Source organism: Hippoglossus stenolepis, chromosome 13 (genome assembly GCF_022539355.2).
Source record: "Hippoglossus stenolepis isolate QCI-W04-F060 chromosome 13, HSTE1.2, whole genome shotgun sequence".
Taxonomy (NCBI): Eukaryota; Metazoa; Chordata; class Actinopteri; order Pleuronectiformes; family Pleuronectidae; genus Hippoglossus; species Hippoglossus stenolepis.
This window is the reverse complement of record NC_061495.1, coordinates 11,268,903-11,292,809: the sequence shown is the minus strand read 5'-3', so window position 1 is coordinate 11,292,809 and position 23,907 is coordinate 11,268,903. Positions and strand designations below refer to the sequence as shown.

The window sequence follows — 23,907 nt, the reverse complement described above, 5'->3', positions numbered from 1 at the left end:
CACAGCAACGGTAGAAACAGGAATGAGCTGATGATGGGAATCTTGCCTGTTGATGTGTGTAGCCTATATGGTGTGATTTGTCTTGCAGCACTTTCTTTGAATCTGTCCTCCTTCCCAGTCAGGCCTCATTTTGAGTCAATTGTAACATAGTTCGAGAAAATAAAAGCACAAGGCATACATTTTGTCTAAAATATCAGAAGCTTTGCGATTAACATTCTGCATTTGACCAAACACAACATCTTATTCTTCCAAGAGGCCGTGCACTAGAATCCAGAGAGTGTCTGATATGTATGGGCGGAGGGGGGCACCTTGCAGCTGCATCTCTGAGAGGTCGGGGGGAAACACAAGTGGCTCCATAAGGGAATATAAAATGCAGAGGCGATGCCAAAAATAAAGGCAGCACAAACAGACCTCTGTGTGCAGAACGTCGCAGAGTTCACTTGGCCGCTCGGTTTAGTAACATCTGTGAAATGAAGTTGGTTTGAATAAGAGGAGGCTCGTGAAGTTATGGCCTTCACAATTCTGGAGTGCAGGAGCAACAAATGTGTCTTTGTGTTGTGAATTGTTGGGCGGGGGGATTCAACAGTCATACGTTTAGGGCAACAATGCCCTCTGGTGTCTGTAGAGTGTGTTGCCCTCTTGGGATGAGAGCTTCAGTTTTAATTATGACACACGAGTAATATGTTTGAGCAAATGCCCCCATTTCAGGGCTTCACACATGAAAACAACCTTGTTTTTAAGATAACATAGCTTGGTCGTCAGAATATTTATCCAGACATAACACATGATCAACACTCAGTCACTATGCTCCCTCTATCCGAGTCCTTTTAACAGCTGCAGGCTTCCCACTCAAGATGTAAATATTTTAATTTGCCCTGCATTGTGTAGTGCTGCATGGCTAAAATATTCATTCAATAGCAGATCCACACAAATGGGAAGCCACTCAAGAAGCTGAGTATCAAACTATATTTATTGTATACAGTATAGGGACAACGAATAATGTACAAAAAAAAAAAATGGTGAAATATCTGCCAATGTCACCCTGCAAATCTAACAAACTTTTAAAAATGAAGTTGGACTTTCTTACAAAACATGATTTCTACCGACCGACAAGTCCAACGAACTAATCTGTTGATAATATAAAGAGATTTGAGACAGATGTATTCAAATTGGCAACACAGCAATGACTTGATATTTATACAATGAAATATATAAGATTAGATGGACTGCTAAAGGTGACACGATTACATGTTGTATATTAAAAAAAAAAAAGGTCCTGAAAAGGTGGGATAAGACCACTGTTACCGAGTCAGCTTCCATTACCCAAAGCTCTTTCATCTAACATTTTTGGTCCAGAAACAAACCATAATTTAATTACCAGTTAGTTGAATCTGTATCGCGTGTGACGGTATTGAGGTAAAACATCCATATTGATCTTTCTCTGCACGAGCATTTTTTCCTTAGCAACTGTAGAAGGTAAAATGGGCACGAATTTATTAAATTATTTTTAAATATTTCTTAAAAATAACACTACTGAAAGTTTATTACATTAGAAATATGTCATAAGAACTTTCCCATCTGTGGAGACATTAATCATTGCCTCCGATGCAACAGTTTTCATCAGAACATTTACATTAATTAAAATAAGTCCAGCCTGAATTTGAATGTGTGCAAGAAAAAAGAAAAGAAAAAGATTTTGGTTGATTCCTGTGACATGCAGGATGTCATGTTTTTTTTTTATTGAAAGCCATATCTGATTTAAAATTGAACATTTTTAATTATTAATCTGTGAATAAAACACCTAAAAGTCGCGATCTGGCTTCCCAAAAAAAATATTATTTTGTGAACAACACTGTGTTAGCAAAGCACAGTGAAAAAAAAGAAATAACAAAAATAAACAAATACAACATGAAAATATGGTGTGGATGTTCTTCCAAGAGCAGAGTCCACATTACACTTAAGAACAGACGCCTCCTGTCTGTTGTTGAAATACATCAATAGTGTCTTCATCCTCCATCTCCAGCTGTGAGGACAAAACAAGTTACACATCAGTCAATCAGCAAAACAGATAGTTATTTTACAGCACATTATATATAGATCATAATATTTACCCATAGCAACGAGGACTTTTTAGAAATTAGTTAATAGAACTAACAGCGAAAGATGTCAATAATTTATCGTCTTATTTTTTACAAATTCACTTAATGTCTCCAACAGTTGGTTGTGTTTCGAAAGCAGCATTTGAGTTTTGTGTTAAATGAACAAAATTGTTTCCACTTTCTCCACATCTCACCACCCAAAACTTGGTTAAACAATAAAAAATACAAAGATGAATACAAAGAGGAAATTCCAGAATTTTGTTTGAAATACACTTTTTTAAAGTTTCTACATTACTAAATCATGTTTTAACTATACACGATCCCAAAAATCTCAACCCTTCAGTGGCAATTACAGCTCTGAGTTATCACGGTTAAGCCTGCAACTTCTGCACATCCAGATTCGGGGATATTATCCCAATTGGCCGGACAGATCCTTTCAAGCTCCACCAGACTGAATGTTAAGTGTATGAGCTGCTATATTCAGGTCTCCCCATAGATGTTGCATGGCAACGGAAAGTCTAGGTTTTGGCTGAGCTGCTCACATGGACAGTCAGTCTTGTCCAGAAGCCACTCAAGCAGGTTGTCTTGGCTGCGTGCTTCTGCTCAGTGTCATGCTGAAGTACGAACACTGGACTCGTTGTGGGCTAAAGTAAGAAGTCGGTCAATTCTATCTCGCACTTTAGATTCTCTTTTCTTGCATGTGTGTTATGCAACTGTCAAAGCAATTTCCCTGCAGGGATCAATAAGTTTTGTAATTCTGATTATTTGGATAAACTCATCCTTCCCTCAGTTCTGACCAATCTCAAGGTTGCTGGCAAGGAGAAGCACGTAATTAGCATGATGGCACTATTACCATACTTCAACAAGGGGATGGTATTAGCCAGGTGATGAGAAGTGGCTAGTGTATCTATGGGTGTGAATCTTATTCCTCATGCTCTGTCTTTTAAATGCTGTAGAGTCGTGACGTGACAGCCTCAAGGCAAAGAAAGAATTTCATTGTCCAGGGACTCTACATATGACAATAAACACTTTGAACCATTGGGATATTGGTCAGATCCCTCATCAATGCCCTTCCCTTCTGGTCACCCACACAACCAACTGTTGAATCGTTGAGGACTCATGCCACAGTTGGGACTCCAGTCAAGGTTTAGTAGCCGTGGCTCTAGGGTAATTAAAGCAAAAAGGATGTACCTGATATCAAAGTGATCGGCAAAGGGTCTGAATACTTTTATAGTTGGTAATAAATTAGCAAAGATTTCTAAAAACGTGTTTTCACTGAGTCATTACGGACTGTGTGAACTGATGTGATAAGGTTTTTAATTGTGTCAAACTATTGTGAACTTTCCATCACAAATTCAAAATCGTGAACGACAGGAAGAGATCTTATTTATTCTAAATTATTACCAGTATCACAAAACGTTTTGTTGGCAGCAGTCCCTAGACAGAGAGTTTTTCACAGGTGAATGGGAAGCATGAAGATAAAGAAAGATACAAGAAAACTCAAAGTCGCTCTCCTTTCAAACAATTAAAATGTCTTTATAATCACGGTATTTTTATATTAAACACAAATTCTGCATTTAACCTTCTTCAGGGAGTCAGCTGAGGCGCAATATGACCATGTCATGTTAATAAATGCATTTTAAATTGCTTTAAAAAAAAGGAAAAAACCTTGGAGTTTTGCGACCAGGAGAAGAACTTATACACCACCTATTTATCTGTTTATTAGAGCGGGTGGGTAACTCGGTGGGTTCAGGGTTAGTCTATTTTAGGTGGTGAAGCCATTTTAATACTTATCACAGAATAAACAAGTTCTACTAACAGCCTGACTGTGTGTAGGCACGTCATCTATTATGGTGTGAAATGAGATTAAACCATGATCAATAACATCAACAAACAACTACACTGAGGACAGTGCAGCTTCACAACTCATGCATCATGTAAAAGGCTGATGGGCAGGATAGAAGAGTGTGTTTCACCAACCTGTGCAGGTGTGTCTGTTTCATTAATCGGCTGTCCATCAAACCTAAACCGTATCTGTCGAATTGACAAACCCTGGAAGACACACACACACACACACACAGTCCGTTAGCAGCTGGGACAACAAACACGACCACAGGGGGTTGGTGGTCAGTTCGGTGCAGATTGAAGTTACCTGTCTTTCGCAGTATGCCTTCATTAGTTTGCTGAGCGGAGTGTGCCTCTTGATTTTGAACTGTACCACCGACCCGTCCTGACCGGCTACCTTCAGGTTGATGTGGTCGTTCTCCGTCTTCACTCCTTCCTGCAACAACAAAACCCGCCATCATCATCATCATCAGCGACCCACCGGGAATGTGTCTAAACTCACCGGCAGCTAACTCAAGTAGCGAGCTAGCTTAAGTCAGCCCCATTTAGCGGATGAGCGCGGTCCTTGCGGAGGGTTTCACCGGCAACACACGCCGCACACTTAGCGCTACACACTCCCTCCGGGGGTTAGCATAGCAAGCTAGCCATCGCTCAAACTGGCGCAGAGAGCCACAATGGCGCAAATGAAAAAGAAACGCGCATATCATTCATTTCACTAGAAACCCCTCATTAGCCTCGACTGCTCAACTCAAAGCTCAAACTAGCGTGTAGTAGCAGCGGGGTGGGGGTCTGGATCGGAGGGGACGCTACCGACTCTGCGCCTCAATCCAAAATATCCGCAAATCGCTGAACCTTTGTTTTCTCCATCTACCCGCTCAAATGCGGCATCTGTAGCCTGGGAGCACACTTAGCTTAGCCGTGCTAGCGTTAACGTGCTGCCGGCACCATCAGCGCTAAAAAAGACAGACGTGAAACACGACGCAGCTCCGGAGGAACCCCCGCACTGACCTTTGGCTTTTCTTCGGACATCCTGCTGCGTGTTCCCGGGGAGGATCCTGAGGTGTAGCGGGAGACGGTTCACGGTGAAGCGGCTCGTCAGCTCCTCCGGCTCTTTCGTTTTGGACCAGGGGCGCGCGCCGAAATTTAAAATGTGATTCGACCAAAGGGGTCACGTGCTCCTCTGTGCATCGGGGCCGCGCATACGTGAGCGCGCAGGGTCATTTTGCGCACTCCCGCGAGTTCGCTGGAGGAAGCCCATGGGTGAAACAAAAGGTTCCTGCTGCAAAATAAACCATTTAATCCAGTCAAAACGTAACTTAATGAACAGGCGTCTTCAAGATCTTTTAATATTATTAGTTATAGTTTGAAAATGAAACTTAAATCACATTAAAAGACCTGAAAACTCACTCACAGCCCTTTTATATGCATTTTACCTGCGATACAGGAAATACATCAAATATGCTCCATATTGCTATCATGGCCCTGAACCACTGTTCTGATATTGTGTATATATTTTTTCAATGTTTATATATATATATATATATATGTTTTTTTTTCTTATTGTATCCCTGAAGTTCCACTCTGTGTTTCCACATTTGCCCACTGTACTGCTATTGGTTAAAAAACTAAACAATTTAAGGATCCAAATAGTTAAAATAAGACTTCTTTGCATCCTTCAGTTTTACAAATGCAGACACAGTCTAAAATAGGGTCAATATTCCATGTATAAACATGCATCTATAATGAAAAAAATTTTTCTGGTCAAGGACCACAGCACGCAAACCATCTGAAAGTCGGGACAGGAGCAGGGTAAGAACAGTTTCTATCGCTAAGCCATCAGGTTTCTAAACTCGTAGTCAATTCATGTCCAATAATCCTGTGCATATCTGTTTACCTGCCTGTTCCCCACTTTCCCCCCCCTCACTCACGTCTGGAATATGTGCAATAAATTATACATACACATTCCATACAGGCAGTTGTCACTACATTCGTATCCTTGAATGTTACACTGCACCTCTGAATGTATATAGTTTGAGAATTGTATTGCATTTGACTTTTTTCTACTTTGTTTTTGTTTTGATTTCATTATTGCACTGTTGAGCTGACTTGTTTCTTCTGGTCCAACACCTTTCATTCATAATGTTGACCCTGTGTTAACGTTCCCATGACAAATAAAACTATAAGCAAATCATCACAAAAACACGCAGTTTTGTTCATTTCATTTAGAAATTTATGGTCACATTTTGTTTTCAAGAGCTGCACAAGAATCAAATGCTTCACATGTAAATCAAGGACAAACATTTAAGCTCTCAATCTTATTCTGGTATTTATACCAAAATAATGTAAAATGTGTTGCATGTTACAAATTAACTTTCATATAAAAATAACAGATTAGCTTTCGACATGAATGAAGATCAGAAAAATAGAATTAAAATTAAACTGCTGTTTAAAAAGCCACTTAAGCATCAGCTGCATTTTATGCAAATACTGTTTGCTTGTGATGGTGGACCATATGAACACATGCAGTTTCCTGTGTGGAGAGAATAGCAAGTTAAGTGAACAGATTTTCACACAATCATTCACATCAACATGAAGACAGAAGAAATATTATTAGCCGAAAGCGACGAGTATAAAAAAAATGAAACATTAGGTGAACGGACCACGTGTGGAATATAGTGCACATTCAGTCAAAAGGACTTCAGAACAAATTGGTGACATCACTGAAATCAATCTGCACAATCACAGTTGATTATATGCTACTTTTATGCTGAATCTCAATGTTACTGGCATCAATAAAATCAACTTAAAGGATAAAAAAAAAAGAAAAGAATCATTGCTGTAATTCTTCTAGTGCTCGTCCATTTGGCAGTATGGATTATCCGTTGCCAGACCTACAAAAGAGGAATGGAGAACAGATTAGTTTTATTTTGATGGTTACAAATGTGGGTTAAAAGCAATTCATTTGTTTTTTAGGTTTACAAAACTCGTTGTAGTCATTAGCTTTCAAATTGAATTCATGTGTATCAAGTATGTACAGTGTATTCTTTCTCCAGTAGAGGGCACTACTACTGCTATTATTATTTCAATGCTACATCTTTCTCTGGTTGATAAAGACCTTTTATAACAGGTTCTTGTTTCATCTACTCAGATTTTATTATTATTATTAGGGCCCGAGCACTGACGGTGGGAGGCCCTATTGAAATTGAAAGGATTATTCTTATTCTTATTATTCTTCCGACAAAAGAAGGGGTTTTTTGAGGCCTTTAACATGCTCAAAGCTTACCAAAGTTTGCAGAAAGTTACAAAGTGGTGAAAATTTACGTATTCTGGAGTATTTGGAAATGGGGGTGGCAAAATGGCTCAACAGCGCCACCTGGAACGCAGCCCCTAGGTTTGCCCTCGACCCATCTTCACCAAAATCGGTAAACAGGTGTATCATGACCAGAAAAACATAAAAGTCTCTCAGTGCATTATGAAAAACGCAACAGGAAGCCCGCCATTTTGCATTTAGTGGCCATTTTGGCCATATTCCACATTTTTACTTTGACGAACTTGTCCCAGGGCTTTCATCTGATCAACTTCAAATTGAGATGAGTGTCATCACAACAAGATGGAGATATAAACAACTCAAAGATCGCCATCTACACAGAAATCATGATTTAAAATCACAGTGCCCCCTGGTGGAAACAGGAAATGTCTTGTTATTATTATTATTCATTTTATCTTTCCCCAACCCTGTTTTTATTCATTTTGCAACAGTTTTTTTTTTTACACTTTGTTTGTGAACTAAGCATCTGCCAAACAGTCATCTTTGATGTTTCAAATTTACATGTATTAACCCACTCAAACGTCACAAACAATGAATGTGTCTCACCATATTTCGGCCTGACTGCATCGTGTCTCAACTGCATCTCTGTGCTCCTGAAATGGGAAGAAACACAAGCAACTTGTTAAGATAACCGGGAACACTGACCAATAAAATAGATCAATAAGGACACGTTAGCAATAAAACAAAGACTTAGGATAAAAGCATAAAACTAGCAAAAGGAATAATCTAGGCTGAAATGATGCATAGGCCAACCTGATAATGATGAATGAAAATGAAAGTAAAGTACATCAATAAATAAACCTGGTTAAAAAATGTTCATAATGTGTGGGCAATCCATAATGTGTGTGGTGTTGGAGAGATCTGTTTGAGGATTGTTCTTGTTAAGACAGTAACAAACTAATAAAGTTTTTTGCTATACATCTGAGTATCTAATGATGTTTTTGTTTTTTTTCAGATTTACCTGGGTTTCTTACCAGCATTCCTCATCCGGGTTGGTCGCTCCACCGTTGCATCTTCTCTCTTGCTTCTGGAATAATAAAGTATGCAGCTACATCAATATTCATCATTGTTTTAATTGCACTTAAAATTAAATAGTTAAAATAGTGTTCTTACAATTCAAGCAGTCCAATAATCTGACCAAATATGTCAGTTTCCCCTTAACACTCATTATTAAGTTAACTCGTTTTTGGAGGCCACGTCCTCATAGAGAGAGCAAAGTTATTTTCAGAGTTAAACTGCAGTCACAAATTCTGGCAGGCTTTAGGAGACGGCGGTATCAGCCGAGCCTGGCAGAAAAACAACCCATTGTGTTTCCTCCTCCTCCTCCTCCTCCTCCTCCTCCTCCTATGCTGAACCAGATTTCGCGGCCTCCACTTCACGAGACTTAATACTTACCCGACTCCTTGACATCTGCTGCAGCAGCAGCAGCAAATGATGCCGATGATGATGATGATGACGCCAGCCACCACCGACATGCTGATCATCAGAACCTTGAAGTTGACTGTATCAAAGACAGACGCAAAGGAAATGTAAACATCCATAAGTCAGGGATGTTCAGATCCAATAAACGAACATAACAAAGGTTTTCTCAGTTAGACTTTATTTGATAACTGGGTGTCCGAGGTCTTGGTACAGTACACAATATTAATTTATTATTATTCAAATTGGTTGGTTATGGTTCTTCTGAAGAAGCACCGTAATTAGTAAGCAAATCCTTAATTCAAGTATTTATTAGAATTGTATGACTTCTAAAATATCAAAAATAGTAAAATAAAATCCACAAAAATCCACAAATTCCAGCAGCTCTGTATGAAATCTTCAAATTGCTTAAAATTATAAACTTCACCATCAGGTAGCAAAAAGAAAAGCAGCAAATCCTGATAAACAGAAGCTGTAACTTGAGCATATTGGTCTTTTTTTTAAATTTAAAATTACTTTAACAGTTCATTAATTGTTTTATTGTTATTTATTATTATAAAGATGTCCCACAAAGAATCTAAATATGAAATGCTTGCAGGGTGAACCCAGATGAAAAGTCTTACCCCAGCAGACCCCCCATCGTGCAGCATCCAAAGGACACATGCTCCTGTGGGGCAGGAGGTTCCTCACTGGGTAGTCGATGCATTGTTGGGTTGGTCCACACCACAAACACTGCAACAGATACAACAAACAATACAGTGCTGAGCACCAAGAGACAACCGAGGACCTCATTTGTATAAGTCTGGGTTTCAGGAGACTCACTGTGACATTCTTCAGACACTCTGCACAGCTGGTGTTGGATCTCATGGCACAAGGAACTGAAAATGAGAGGAGTCACAGTGGGTTCTAGTTTTATGGATGGGTACAGGCCCTGCATTCATTATGTAAGTCTGAGCAGGTATAGGAATAAAGTTAGAAGGAAATAAGAGGAAATAAAATAAGAAATTTGATACAAATCTTCCTATAAATTCTATCCTCTCCCCACTTTGGTAAATGATTAACAGAAAAGGCAACCACATACAGTCAGACTGACACTTTCCCACACGAAACACTAGTGTAAAGTTGACCTTCTGCAGAAGTCAACACATGTCCACAAACAGTGCAGCCTTTACAATAACTTCAGATGTTCATCGTTCCTTCTACATTCAGGAAAATCCATTTAGCCCCCAGTCATGTGACAGCCTCCTGACCTGGACAAAGCAGAGCCCATCAGCCCCAGCAGAGCAGAGAGAGGAGAAGTCACTTACCCGGGGCTGGAGTCGGACTCTGCGCCTCTGCGCCGAGAAACACGCCGAACAGAGTGAGGACAGCGGCGGCCACTAAAGCTCTGCACACTGCGGCCATCGTGGAGCGGCTGGAGAGCGTCGAGAGCGTGGACGTGAAAGTCTCGAACTTGGGGAAGACCGACCGACTTGTTGCAACAAGTCTGGAGACACAGAGGAGGATGAGGAGGAGGAGGAGGAGGAGGGTGGGGCCGAGCGCGATGACGTCACGAGCTCCCGACGCTGGTTTGATGACGACAGCTGCAGGGTCCAAACAGCTGGACACTGAACACAGGGTTTTATACATGAGAGGAGATGTGTGAATGAGGGGTTGTTTCTTTATGCTGTATTTTACAAACTAACATAAAACCCTTCAAACAAACACAAGTCGATGTTATGTTAAAAAAAAAAACATTTCAAAGACTATGTGTGACTCTATATTTTGACTTTATAAATGGTTTATAGATCATTTACTAATACTTTTATATATAGACATATATATATATATATCTACATCTATATCCCTCTATATCTATCTGTCTTTCTCTATATCTCTATCTGTATACTTATATATCTATATCTATATTAGCTGTATCCGTATAACTATAACTTTATATCTATCTTGATTTATCTCTATATCTATACCTACCCCTATATATATCTATAGTTCACTACGGAACACCTACCATTGATTTCACACAGCTGCTTTTGCACATCTGGTGCAAGTAAGTCTTATTTTACAATCCATTACTAGTGAGAAAGAGAAATATGTACAATACTAACTCGCTGTTAGCTAGCTAGCTTCTTTTCTGGCTAGCTAGCTAGCTTCTTTTCTGGCTAGCTGACCATAGCTAGATCAACAAAATAAAACTCGAAATATAACAGTATATACTTAAGACTGATTGATAAGCATTTGAAAATATGAAAAAAAATGCTTTTGATTTTCTTTATCCAGAGTGTTAGTATGGCTGGTCGCAATCATTTCAGACTTACGGTTGATGAGGAAATTGAGGAGACAAGTCTTGGTCTTGATTATGAGTCTGAAATCTCTGATTCTGGGGACCTAGAATATCTTCTACAGGATCAAGCTAGAGTTGTGGGTGTGTTTTGGAATCCAGCTCTCCTAAATGAAGAAGGCTCCTTCAATGACATAGAGGACTCATCTTCTATGTCATCACAGGTTCCTTTGATGACATAGGAACTCACAGGTTACTATGTCATCAATTTTCTATGATTAATGACATAGAAGGTGAGTCATACTTTGGAATCCACCAAAAGAAGAAAATACTTTTGGTGGATTCCAAATTATCATCCTATGATGACATAGAGTATGAGTCTTCTATGATCATCATCATGCCATCATGCTCATGCTAGGCAGCTATTATGATATGGTTTCATATGGTTGTGAATGTAATTTTCTCATCGCTTAAAGTTTCAAGAATAAAACAGTTTAACTGACTTAAGATCAAACTATATACTGATTTCTCTGTATGTGCAAAGTAGCAATGCTTTCATCATTGTATTTAGTAAGTATCAAAAGTATGGAGTATTTTGCATATAAACGTGCACATAGACACTAACTTAAATTCCAGCATTGGGATTTTAACAGTTAGCATTTGCTGGTACAGTATTATATGTGTTATATTATTGGTGTAGTTAAGTGTTCATATTTGGCACCTGAGGTTAAGGAGACACATCTAAATTCTATACGGTCCGACATAAGACATGACAGAACACAAACACAAACACACGAGCCATTTTGAAATACAATAATTTATTAAAGCATCTTTAAATTCTGATATAAAACATTTTCCTGATTTTTCCACTTCAAAACAATCAGAAATCTCAGAAGTACAGTCATCGTCAGTGGCATTGTCAGTCCCTGGTGTGGCCGCCGGCAGCTGACCAGAACGCCTATGCGAGTACGATCGGAGAGCAATGGAAGACAGTGATGCAATGTGAGGTAAATGCTAAGCTCATTAGGTTTGGACCATATTATCATGACATATACTGATGGTTGATTGGCTGAAGCTCGAGTGTTTTGAGGCCGAGGAGAGGAAATATATCAGGGCAACACACTGAGGTTATATCATGTTGACAAATGGTCAGAAACAGGATTAGAAATTTGGAAAATCAATTTTAAATCATGAACAATTGTCTGTTTCAGAATTCTTGTGTCCCTGAACACACACATGACAAAGCAAAACGGCATCATTACATTTTCCAGCACACAGTTCACTTCTCTGAGCTTATTCTCTCGTCTACTGACACTTCAATAAATAAATACTCCACCCTCACGTGGCCTTTGACATCACTAAAAAAAGACAATCTTTTAGACACAGACACACTATACAGATGACACCATGCTTTCCTCGAACATCAGTTTCAGCTACAAAACGTTTCAGAGACAAACCCAAACCAATTCAGTTCACGTCAAATCAACGTTGCTCTGATTCTAGTACTGCTTCCTTTTGAGAAAATACTCTAATGCAGTGGTTATAAATGTTGCATCTCCACTGATGCAGTGGTTATTTACATTGAATTTGTTTATTTGCTGCATTTATTTGACTTGTTCTTGTTTTTGTCGCACACACACACACACACCCATGGACGCACTAACTTCCACGACCCACGATACGCAACACCTCGAAAATTTATCTGAAAGGCCACATTTGCACTTTAACTAATTAATCCAGATTAAATAGCTACAATAAAAACTTAAATAAGGCAAGATGAGGGAGAGGAGCTCCCTGGGAGGATGACACTTTACATTACACATTAACCTGAGGGAATCTCCATCCAGGAGAACATTCATTACACTGGGCTGCAGGGTGTGTTTGTCACTGCAACACATTCTTTTACACAGTTTGGGATGTGGGCTTGACGGAAATTAGATCAAGTCTAAATTCAGTTGCTAATGTGCATCTTGAATATTTTTGGGGGTGGAACTGAAAATAAAATCCACGACAGATTCCTGAATTACATTTCAAGTAGAATGGTAGAAATGAAAAGTGTGAGTAAGGAGAGTAACATTGTCTGGAGACTGCATGACGGGAGGCGACACTCAGGATGACGATAAAGCTTCAAATGGTGCAGATGCTCCCACACGAGCAGTAAAGATATCTGCATTTTTTTGTTATTTGTGGAGATTAAACTTTCCGGCTGGAGTTTGTTTAGTTTGTCAAACGGGATTTAATTCCTCTTCTCATTTCTCTTCTGTCCATTCTTGCTCGTAATAGTTCAGATGTGGTGTTCAAACTGTATCCAAGTCCTGTGGAGTCAATCACCTGATCCAGTTGGTTCCATAGCTGGACACAGACTTCACACTGCAGCGCTTCTTCACAATCATGTTTATGTAGGCTTTCATGATCTTTGTGATCTCTCCCACCTGGAAATGTAACGAGGAAACACACGTTAAAAAAACAGTGCAACAAAACTTCATGTGTAAAATAACCTAATAATCGGAATGTTTTCACAAAAACAAATGAGCCATTTTCAGTCATGAACTCCGGAAAAGACAAGGGAGTCCGGACTTTGTGCAGAGTTTGAATTTGTATTCTCTTTGTTTTTTTTAAAATTCTGTTTTGTGTCCGTCACGTGTTAAGAACGTCATCATCAGTGAATCTAGATCATTCTGATAAATTTAATTTACAATGGATTGAAACATTTCTGTCCTTAAACAATAAAGTCTGCTGCTGTAATCTATGCTCTGATGAATAATACATACACACAGACTGTATATCTCCATATCCACATACATCATTTTTTCTTACCTGTGGTGTTTCAAAGAACATTTCTCGCTCATCCACTGTGATCTTGTACGTGCACGGCTGTGGAGCGCCAAAGAAGATGATGTGCTCATAGGGGAACTTCTCCAGAGGTTTGGGCTCCCCCTTCTTATAGACCGACACGTTCTCAGCGCTCACACTCAGCCACAGGTCATGAGGGAAGCCTCCTTCTTTGCACTGGAGAGACATTCAAAAAAGGATTTTAAGAGCATTATTCAACGTGTGATCGGCCTTGCAGACTGGGTATCAGTGAGATGCGATGTTTTATCAGTGCCATTATTTGCATTTAATTTCTTACATTGTTTAATTCTGTCTCAATTTCCTGCAATTAGTCTGAAAGTCCATGTTTTCACACTGCACACCAACTAAATTTAGTCCGGACCTCAGAGGAACCTTTTACACATGTTATTTAGGTTTGGATTAAACTGATACTGTGATTCCAAGGTCCAAACCAAACAGGGTAGGTTTGAAAGTTATGATTAAGGTCCGAGTGAACTTACCTCCACATCAAACAGTGTGGATCCATATCCAGGCCACTCTTTGATGATGGTCATGTATTTGAGCATGGCCTGGTGCTGATCCAGAGCTTTGAGGCGAGACCACTTCTCCACGATGCTGGCTCTGGTGGCGGACATCTCCTCCTTTATCCACATCTCCAGCATCTGCTCCTCCTCCATGCGCTGCTTCTTCATCGAGCCCGTCTTCAACCCCCGACGCAGTGTCCCATCCAGGAAGCTGGTCCTCCGACGCTCCAGAGTCTGGCCTGACCCCGAGGCTCCACCCACCTTGGTGAACTGCAGGATGCGACTGCGCAGGCGGCCCACGGGATAGACGTTCTCCAGGCTCCAGGTGGCCCGCACTTTGTCCCCGTATAGAAACTGCAGGCGCAGAGCCGCCAGGTGCTGCAGGGTCTCCTCGCGGGCAGGGAAGTGGCCTCTGGTCAAACTCTCATGGGCCTGAAGGAAAAAAGTTCAACATTAGCACCAACTGCGACACGTGATTAGAAAAGAAACCCTCTGTAAAGTGTAACATGATGAGTAAAACACACCTGCTCGAACATGAAGGCAAACTCCACTCCTTCCCTTGGCATGCTCTCCACATCCAGGAAGCAGTAGAGTTTGAAATAGAGTTTCCACTGGCCCTCGTTCTCAGCTTCCTCACTGCCAGACAGTCTGGTGGGAAAATCACAACTGTGTCACTTACACAAGTAACAAAGTACAAATACTTTGCTACAGCACTTAAGTAGATTTTTTTAGGTATCAGTACTTTACTTGAGTATCTATTTTTCTGTCGACTTAGCCCCCCTACATTCTAACACATATATCTGTACTTCCTACTCCTTACATTTTCCAAACAGGCTTGTTACTTTCGTATTTATGCATTTGAGGGGAGTTATCCGTTACTTTTATTTTGCATCTTCGAGCGCGACCTTCCCAACATCAAGACAGATTTCAAACTAAATGGACAATAACACAGAAAAGACGATTCCTTGTGGTTTATCTAACAGGGCATATTAAGGCCGTATAAAGAGAGGGAGACTCGTGGAGAGGTGGGGCGCTCATGTCTGTGACAAGGACGTGGAAGAAAGGGACGAATCAGCCACAAAACATTCCCTATCCCTGGCCTTATTTAAATTAAGAATATGTCATTTAATACTTTCATTTCCTCCTTGATAAATGTTCATGCTCACAAATCTTTTCTTTCTTAAACCTTTCTTTCTTTTTATTGTATTGGTTTTTCATTTTATTTGAAATAGGTTTAAGTTCAATAGTCTTTGAACTATATTGATGTGACACAAGTCTCAGTTTGCTTTCACAGATACAACTGGTAGAAATGTCTCTTTTACCTTTATCCCTTACATGTTAGAGCCTTTACTTTTATACTTTTACTTAAGTAAACAGGACGTCAAAATCATGAAAAACATACCTTTCAAATTTCGCCAAAACATCGGCCACAAGGACCCTGCTCTCCACAGCTTTGTCTACGGTGTTGTTGTGCTCAAAGAGGGCAAACATGTTCCTGCTGTCCTCCATGGCCAAACCTCTGATGAGCTTCTCAACCACCTGAAGACAAAAGAGGCGAGATATCAACAATCATATCATGAGACATAAGATCCACCTGAAGAGCAACATCTAAAATAGCCATGTATTCGTTTGGGACTACAGCTCGCTCACCTCTCCCGCACTGGTGTGTGAGTTGATGGAGATCTTGCAGGAGCCTCCTCCGTGGCAGTAGACGGTGGTCGTCATTTCCTGTCTGGTAAGAAGCGCCACGATTTCCTCTTGGGAGGGAACCAACTCTCTGGTCTTGGTTTTCTTCAGGGACTCACCGATGAAGTGGGCAAAACTCTCAATCTCTGTACCAGGGAACAGCTCCTTGATCCTAAAGAAATATCCACAGACAGAAAAAGGGTGAGCTGCAAGTCTCAGGCAGCTGTAATCGTTCGTGAGGGTCTGAGTGGCTCGTACCTTTTGAGGTGAAACTTGAGGTAGCGTAAGATGCCTCGGCTGGGCAGGAAGGTGCAGGTCATGCAGGTCAGGAGGTGCCAGTGGGCGCGGTTGGCGAGGCTGTTGGGGTGCGGGACGTGATTGGTCTGTTTGATCAGCTGACAGTACACCTCATCTCTTAGCGACTTCAAGTCTTGGCAGGTCTGTAGGATTCCCTGGATGATTGGCACGGGGTCAGAAACGGCCTCCATCTCCTGCAGCGAGTTGAAGATCTTCACGGCCTCGTCCTGCAGGCTGGTGTAACCCTTCTCCTTTTGCACTGGGAGGACAGAGAGGTAAAGTTCATTTCTAACAACCGACCATAACCCGACCCCCAAACCAAATAATTACTTTACCTATAACTTGTTAAATGGGATTTGAGAACTTTCAAATATATTGCTTAAAGTTTCATTGAAATGCACCCAGTGTACAAACACCGTGTGTCACACTGAAAACGTCCTTTTTTCCCTTGATGTTTTTATTACATCCATCAAGGAGGTTATGTTTTCACGCCTGTATGTTTGTTTAATTGTTGAATGGTTTGTTTGTCAGCAGGAATACGCAAACAACTACTGAATGGATTTCCACGGACACAGGCCAAGAATGAACCCATTGAAGTTTGGGACAGATCTTGATATAAACCATTCCAGTTTTGTTAATTATTTATTTATGTATTTTTTTAAAGGTCCCATCTTTTCTCCAGCTGGTGAATTTTACTGTATTACTGTATTTTGGCAGATTCACACTACGTGATGAAGAACAAATAAGAATTTCACGAACTAAAATAAAAAGGTATGTATAAAGGTGCATGTTCCAGCATTTATGTTCTGGTTTCCCCCAAGAAGCAAACCATCAGAACCAACAGAAATCAAGCAGCAGCAGCTGCAGGCCAGAGCACTTACAGTGGACACTGACGTCTCCATAGGGCAGAGGTAGAAGAGGAGAGTGCAAAGGATGCTGGGTGTATCTCAGGATGGGGTTCCTCCAGTATGTCTGCTCCACTGCCTCCACATTTAAACTGCTCTCCTAAAAAGACAGAAAACTGGGTCAGTGTAACGTAGAGCATTGATAAAAAAGCTGGAAATCTGTTTGTTCGATGACGGCAGATTAGAAAAATAACAGGGAAACAATATCAGTCATGAACGTTTGGCAGTAACAGCTCAGGAAAACAGGATGTTTTGAAACAGGCAAAGCTTAAGACTTCACAGCACACATGTAGTGAGTCCATGTACCTCACTTTACTACAGTGTGCGTCCCTGCCACAGGTTTGCATGACTGGAAAGAATTTGAGTTACAATATCATTAATGTTAATGTTACGCAGAATAAACAAAACATTATCAGCCCAATGTCGTGACACAGAAGTGAGTTGAATGTCACACGGATCAAAACAAGAGGACAGTCGGGTGAATGTTCCGGTACCTTGATGTCCCTGATGAGTTGCTGTGTTGGGGTTTCAATGGGAACTTTGCTGTCTATTGCTCCCTGTATGGCATTCGTCCACCGCATGGCTTCATTCAGCAATTTGGTGTAAAGGCGGTAAGAGTGCTTACGCCCGTGGATGATTATATTCCAGTAACCTAAGAGAAAAAGACAAAAGGTAATTAGAGTTGACATAGGAACGACCTGTAGTAAAAAGCTGATAAATGACAATAAATATAACATAGCTCTTCAGATTAACTATATTTTTCATAGGTCGAGCAGCGTTGACTGGGAACTGACCGGTGTCCTTGAAGACCTTCTCATCAGGCTGCATCACCGAGCAGAGACTGTTGAGGACCAGAGTTCCCAGTTTGGCGGCGGTGCGCTCTGAGGACTTATAATAGTCCAGAGAGTTAGTGGTGAGAACAAACCAGCGCTTCTTCAGCTTCAGAGACGAGCTCTTAGCCCCGGACCTCATCTCTTTATGCAACCAGCCTGTGAGGATGAACAAAGGATTTCCACATTAAGAGTTTTCTTAACCTGTCTCTAGACATGAAAGTCGAGTCTGGACAATATCCGGAGTGTGCCTTTCACATACGAAGAACGCAGCAGGAGATTGTCCGGATCAGACGCTTTCACAAAAGGGGAACATTTCTGGAACATTGGGGTGAGGGCCCTCACTCTAAAATGTAAATGAATCTGTGTCTGCTGACTGACCTCTGACTAAGAACTCCTGTCCGTCGACCTTGGAGTCTCCTTTAGATTTCTGCAGCAGCCCGATCCAGTGGTGCATCTCCTCAGGCGTGTCTGTGTTGCAGTGGATCACCCGGTTGGCCGTGATGATCACAAACGAGTTTGGTCTGGAAACAGGACACATCACACATGTTGCTCCATCACATACACTCTGTACTGTAGTTCAAATGTTTTTAATCAGACATGGGTTAGGTTTCCTCACCTGTCAGGGTTGTCTGATGCACAAACGGAATCAATCAAGCCCACATCTAGTGTGCCCTGGACAGAGGAGAACGAGGTGAATACTTGACATTGTGTGATTATGAGTATCATTGCAGTGGAATGAAAGATTTAGAAAGTTGCATTACATTTCCATGATTTAAAATGGACTAAATGAGCTTAAACGTCACTGTCGCATGTGCCTAGCTGATTAAAACAAGGTGTAAGAATGTGATTGAATAAATAATGCTGTTTATTGTCAGGATAGAGACAGGCTACCTTATTGAACACCTCTTCATCTGGCTCATGTAATTTCTACATCTGTGGATGCTTTTAACCAATGTAATCTTTAAAAAAACTGAACAATGACACACCAGTGTGTTCATTCTGCTTTATCAGCATAAATCTGGCCCATCATACTTCAGCCAATTCAGTTTCAAGCTCCATCGAGTGAAAAGCGGATCAGAGGCTGGGGCCCCGGCAGCAGAGAGGTAAGACGGCACTAACCACTGCATTCTTTGGGTTGGCTTGTTCGTGGTTCATTTCCATGAGCTGCTCTGGACTGGCGCTGTGGACCCGACTCAGCACGCTGAACCAACCGCTGGACGGGGGTCAGAGGGAGTTCAGAAGGAACAAGTTTACCAAACATGTAATTGAAAATTACACCGTGAACTTCCACTGGCAACCACAAGGGGGAACTTTGTTTCCACACATTACTTATAGAGAAGGAGGAAGGCAAGGACAAGCCACAGTTAGATGATATACAATATATGGATGTGTCATACCTGGCATCTTCTGGCGACTCTGCATAGATGTGGTAGGTTCTGTCCTCAGTCACAATATTCAGTGCATTTTCCTTCTCATGATTGTCCACGATCTCCCTACAGAGAAGCAGAGTGAACCATACCTCTTGAGAAACAGCACTTACAGACAAAGAGAAGATGGTGTTTAACCCCAGTGGCTGAGAACAGGGTCTTACTTGGTGCTGCGGACGTCGATGGTCCCTTTCAGCTTCTCTTCGCTGTCGTTCTCAAAGTACATGAGCTTCGACTCCCGCAGAACAAACCAGCGCATCTTCCAGTTGCGCCGAGACAAGGTGGACATCCCTCCTCCCTTCTTGTAAAGCCAGCCGGACTTGAGGGAGTCCTGCTTGGCCCGGAACCACATGAAGGTCTCGTCCTTGAGCACGCACCAGCGGCGGCGCCACGGGATCATGAGACCACCTGAAAAGTGATAAAGATGCAGAGAGCAGAGGGAAGAAGAAAATACTTTCGTGAAATTGAACACCTCCCATACACATGTACACAGCCATTTGCCCACATATACATGGATCCTACATACATGCAACAAAAGTGATATAACACAATACAAGCACTAGAACAACAATAACGACACCACGCAAGCCAGAAACATAAGAGAGCCTGAAAGGCATAACTGCTGTGTTCATCTGTGCACGAATCATGTGCATGCCTGCTGGGCAGTGATTTGGTAAAGCCACTTACTCTTCATGTAGAGGTAGCCATGGAAGTACGGAGGCCCGGTGCCATTCAGCATATTCATTCTCCCATTGGAAACCTCCTCGTCCGTGTCCACGTAGCCGTCGTTCTCCTCGTCGCTGTCGATGAACTGAAACGCAAACACCGGCGTTTATCAGGAGAGAGGTCTGACATTAGAACGTTATTTACAGTCAAAATGATCCAAACACTGTAATGAACAAGTGATTTTTAAGAGCGATTTATATGAGCAGCACTTTAAACATATTTAACGTCTGCAGTTAGTAAGTTTTTGTATTTTCTGAATACTACAGGAAGTCAATGGTTTCATTTTTGCAGCTTAAATCATTCTCCAAAACTTCTCTGACGTGGTTGTCGCAATTTGTTAATCAAAAAAGCCATAAAACCTGTTTATACACCCACACACTCCCCTTTGACATTTTGCTGATCTGTCAGTGTTGCGTCGGAGCTCTCTGCTTCACTTGCAGTTTCTGGGAACACGTTCACCAGCAGAAGCCAAAACAAATAAGCAGCAACAGTGTTTCTCTGTTTTTCTAACACGAGCTCAGTCTGTTGATACGTTAAGAGGATTCAGACTCGCACTTCTGCAGCATGAATCTTGAGATATTCAGCTCAGCACCGTCTGTGCAGAGGCAACGTGTCAGAACTACATACCCAGAGGAAATCCAGGTGTGTGTGACGTGTGTGTGTGTGTGTGTGTGTGTGTGTGTGTGTGTGTGTGTGTGTGTGTGTGAGTGTGTGAACAACAGCTAAAGTTAGATCTGACGCAGAAGATAAAAATTCAGCTATTCAAGTTCAATTAATTTCTCTAAAAATAACATCCGCTGGACCTCTTTGCTCCAAATGATTAATCCGATCATTAAGAAGTGCAACTATGCACATTTTCCCATTATAACTCATAGCATTGACTATAAATGACTCTCAGCAGGTTCTCACCGAGTCCGAGCTGCCTCTGAAGGAGTCCAGGCTGTTCTGGGTGCAGGAGGATTGCCGCAGCACCTCCTCATCTGTGATATGGCCGTCGTTTATGCTAGCACCCGAGCTACCATGAGCCTCCTCAAACTCCTCCTGGTCGTAGTCCGACTCTGTGTCCGGCAGGTTTGTGTGGGACGTCTCCTCACCCACAGGCTCAAAGTTTGACCCCTTGCTGGCGCTCTGGCACGGCCCCCTATCTCCGTTAGTGACTACTGGAAGAGGAGGAGGACGTGGAGAGTCGGGGGTTTGGGAGTCTGCGAGAACAGGGGCATGAGTCAGTCCATTGGTGGGGATTTGGGAGAGCTTCCCCAGTGCAGGAGAGGAGGTGGATGAGGAGGAGACCAGTAGTCCCTCTGCAAAGTCAGGCGGAGGAGGGGGGATGCTTTGGAATACTTCTTTGTCCAGAGGAACTGCAGCCGGGGGAGGGAAGTCAGGCAGAGGGATGCACTCGTCCTCGGCGTGGAAACCCTCGTCCACCTCCTCCTCAGCCAGAGGGGCGGTGGACTCAGTCGGGTCGTGGAGGTTCTCCTCGCTCGAGAGGGACGGCTCCAGACCCCCGAAGTCCAGCAGATCCAGGAACTCCGTGGCGACACGGGAAGCTTCCTTCTCCAGTCTGAAGATCTCTGCGTCCCTCATCTGGCGCAGCTCCTCGTGAGAGACGTCTCCGAGGAGGGACACGCCGTCCTCCTGCTGCTTCTGCAGACGCTCGATCTCCCGCTCCAGCCGCAGGATCTCCTCCATCTGACGGCTCTCCTCCTCAGAGGTGTGGTTGTTGGACAGAGTCTGGGACAGCTCCTTCTGAGGACAAGGAAAGTTTTATGCTCCCACATTCACATCTCATGGTTTTTGTCATTTCAATCCGTTATTTGACACTTATGTCATCATGGTTATGGAAAATAAATTACCTTCTGACAAGCACCATTGACCAGTGAGTTCCTAAAAACAAAAAAAGAATACATGAATGCATATTCAGGGATGATCCGAGTCATCTGGTATTAACATTGGCACTTTTATCATACCACTCTACCTTTTCTTATCTTCTGAGGCTGCCATTTTCTGCTCTTCCTCCTTCAGTCTCATCTCCTCCTTCCTTACTGACTCCTCCTCCGCCCTCCTCCTCATCTCCTCGTCCATCAGCCTCTGTTTCTCCTCCTCCTCCCTCCTTCGCCTCTCCTCCTCCATCCTCCTGTTCTGCTCCTCCTCTACTCGCCTTCTCTCCTCCTCTTCTTCTTCCCTCCTCCTCCTCCTCTCCTCTTCCTCCCGCTTCTGATTCTCCTCCCTGAGCTGGCAACAGAGCGATCGGGCACGCCGGCCTCTCTGGTGCTTCTGCAGGATGAGGGTGGCCACGCGCAGGCGCAGGAAGACGCGTCTCCAGAAGTGGGCGCGGTAGTTCTTCTGGATGGTGACGACGCTGGACAGAACCTTTTTGTATTGTTTCCTGGTGAGGGAAATCAAAACACATACATTTGTATCCAGTATATAACCAGGTCCCGTTATTAATCCAACACATCTGTGAGGTTGCACTGTTCCACATAATCTCTTCCTGACACAGGTTAACAATTTTTAAGAAAGCCTGTACATTATAGACTGTGCGATATTTAGTGTGTGATGAGCTTGTGCTGTTCTTTTGTGGAGATGTGGGCTGTCGTGTTGGGCCTGTGACTAAGCCCATTCACCCACACACTGCACGTGCATTCAAACATATAAACACAACCATGACTTGCAAGCGGACCACACACAATGCTCTGACTCTCTGACCCTTGGCCCCGGCCTGGTCTCCGCAGTAATCGCTCCGCAGCCTCTGACTGGTCTCAGGACAGGCTCCGAGCTGAGATAACGTTACATATAATAACACAAAGGCTTCACTTGTGTCTTTAGGGAACTTCCTGAGTTAGTACGAGTGGCTCTCAAGGGAAGAGAAGCCACAACCTGAACACTGTCATCAGCCCCATTATACTCTCCCAGCGGAGCCTTTCAGAGGACTGTATGCGACTTGCTATATGGCAGCACGCAGGCGGAGCACGGCTACATTACATACCTAGGGGGCTTCTGCATATGCAGATTTTTCTAAAACCGCAGCAGTGATGGATGTGCTGTCTGTCAGGTGAAGTGGAAAGGAGGAGTAAAACTTACATCTACTGTACTGCAGATAGTGTTCTGAGTAATTAATACTATTAGGACTCACTTTGCAAGAGTAGTGTAAAGAAAGTACATGAAGCGTTTTAATCCCACACCCACCCTTTTTAATACTCTCCTCACTGTCAAGCTATTAACAGTGGTTTAAAGTACATTTACTCGAGTACTGTACACATTTGAGGTAATTGTATTTTACTACATCTCAGCAGGAAATATTGTACTTTTTACTCCACTACAGTCACACGTACGCAAATGTGGAGTGAACATCGCGGGTCAAAGTTCACCAAAGTTGAACTCCACAGGAAGCCACGCTACAATTTGCCACGCCACAGGAAGTGAATGTTTTATTCAATCGCACAGATTGGAAGTGAATGGGGGGGCGAAGGTTTGCCGCTGCTTTGTTAACATACTGTATGTGTGACCGAGTCCTTAATTCTGAGTGTTTGTGATAAACTAAAGGATGAACTGTTCTTTGATGTGTTGAGAAAAACACAAAATCTACACAAAAATCTGCAGCAGTAAAATGCAAAATACATATTAATGCAGCAGTGATATGAATCATTATTATTACTGCACCATGAGTAAATCTGAATACTTCTTCCAGCATTGGCTATTAAACATTTA

At 42.2% G+C, this 23,907-nt stretch overlaps 3 protein-coding genes across 5 annotated transcripts in view; all 3 read right to left on the bottom strand.

Moving 5' to 3' along the window:
- Positions 1 to 951: 951 nt before the first annotated feature.
- sumo3b (small ubiquitin like modifier 3b) lies at positions 952 to 5,106 on the bottom strand. The gene is made up of 4 exons (XM_035175291.2): positions 4,953 to 5,106; positions 4,252 to 4,380; positions 4,080 to 4,151; positions 952 to 2,023 (listed from the first exon to the last, which is right to left on the bottom strand). Exons 1-4 carry the CDS (start codon positions 4,971 to 4,973, stop codon positions 1,958 to 1,960), a joined length of 288 nt encoding a protein of 95 aa, XP_035031182.1. The 5' UTR covers positions 4,974 to 5,106; the 3' UTR covers positions 952 to 1,957.
- A 1,045-nt stretch (positions 5,107 to 6,151) lies between these two features.
- On the bottom strand, positions 6,152 to 11,115 carry pttg1ipb (PTTG1 interacting protein b). Of its 2 annotated transcripts, none has more exons than XM_035174446.1 (8): positions 11,007 to 11,115; positions 9,999 to 10,298; positions 9,514 to 9,569; positions 9,315 to 9,423; positions 8,668 to 8,773; positions 8,247 to 8,299; positions 7,819 to 7,865; positions 6,152 to 6,835 (listed from the first exon to the last, which is right to left on the bottom strand). In XM_035174446.1, exons 2-7 carry the CDS (start codon positions 10,093 to 10,095, stop codon positions 7,846 to 7,848), a joined length of 441 nt encoding a protein of 146 aa, XP_035030337.1. In that variant the 5' UTR covers positions 10,096 to 10,298; positions 11,007 to 11,115; the 3' UTR covers positions 6,152 to 6,835; positions 7,819 to 7,845. The 2 variants fall into 2 exon arrangements, with proteins under 2 accessions (XP_035030337.1, XP_035030336.1); XM_035174445.1 differs by having other exon boundaries at positions 8,234 to 8,299; positions 11,007 to 11,111.
- A 655-nt stretch (positions 11,116 to 11,770) lies between these two features.
- The window catches only part of myo10l3 (myosin X, like 3), a 56,965-nt gene continuing 44,828 nt past the window's right edge, over positions 11,771 to 23,907 (bottom strand). Inside the window, exons 23-41 of one of the 2 annotated variants that reach the window (XM_035174442.2) lie at positions 22,175 to 22,585; positions 22,053 to 22,083; positions 21,109 to 21,945; positions 20,161 to 20,284; positions 19,638 to 19,881; positions 19,444 to 19,539; positions 19,166 to 19,259; positions 18,663 to 18,718; positions 18,425 to 18,567; positions 18,008 to 18,202; positions 17,708 to 17,865; positions 17,190 to 17,313; positions 16,270 to 16,567; positions 15,976 to 16,183; positions 15,728 to 15,864; positions 14,850 to 14,973; positions 14,302 to 14,757; positions 13,787 to 13,978; positions 11,771 to 13,401 (exon numbers count right to left, since the gene is read on the bottom strand). In XM_035174442.2, the coding sequence (XP_035030333.1) occupies positions 13,297 to 13,401; positions 13,787 to 13,978; positions 14,302 to 14,757; positions 14,850 to 14,973; positions 15,728 to 15,864; positions 15,976 to 16,183; positions 16,270 to 16,567; positions 17,190 to 17,313; positions 17,708 to 17,865; positions 18,008 to 18,202; positions 18,425 to 18,567; positions 18,663 to 18,718; positions 19,166 to 19,259; positions 19,444 to 19,539; positions 19,638 to 19,881; positions 20,161 to 20,284; positions 21,109 to 21,945; positions 22,053 to 22,083; positions 22,175 to 22,585 (4,033 nt within the window). In that variant the 3' untranslated portion in view covers positions 11,771 to 13,296. The remainder of the gene's footprint in view (positions 13,402 to 13,786; positions 13,979 to 14,301; positions 14,758 to 14,849; positions 14,974 to 15,727; positions 15,865 to 15,975; positions 16,184 to 16,269; positions 16,568 to 17,189; positions 17,314 to 17,707; positions 17,866 to 18,007; positions 18,203 to 18,424; positions 18,568 to 18,662; positions 18,719 to 19,165; positions 19,260 to 19,443; positions 19,540 to 19,637; positions 19,882 to 20,160; positions 20,285 to 21,108; positions 21,946 to 22,052; positions 22,084 to 22,174; positions 22,586 to 23,907) is intronic. The other variant, XM_035174443.2, reaches the window with a different exon arrangement.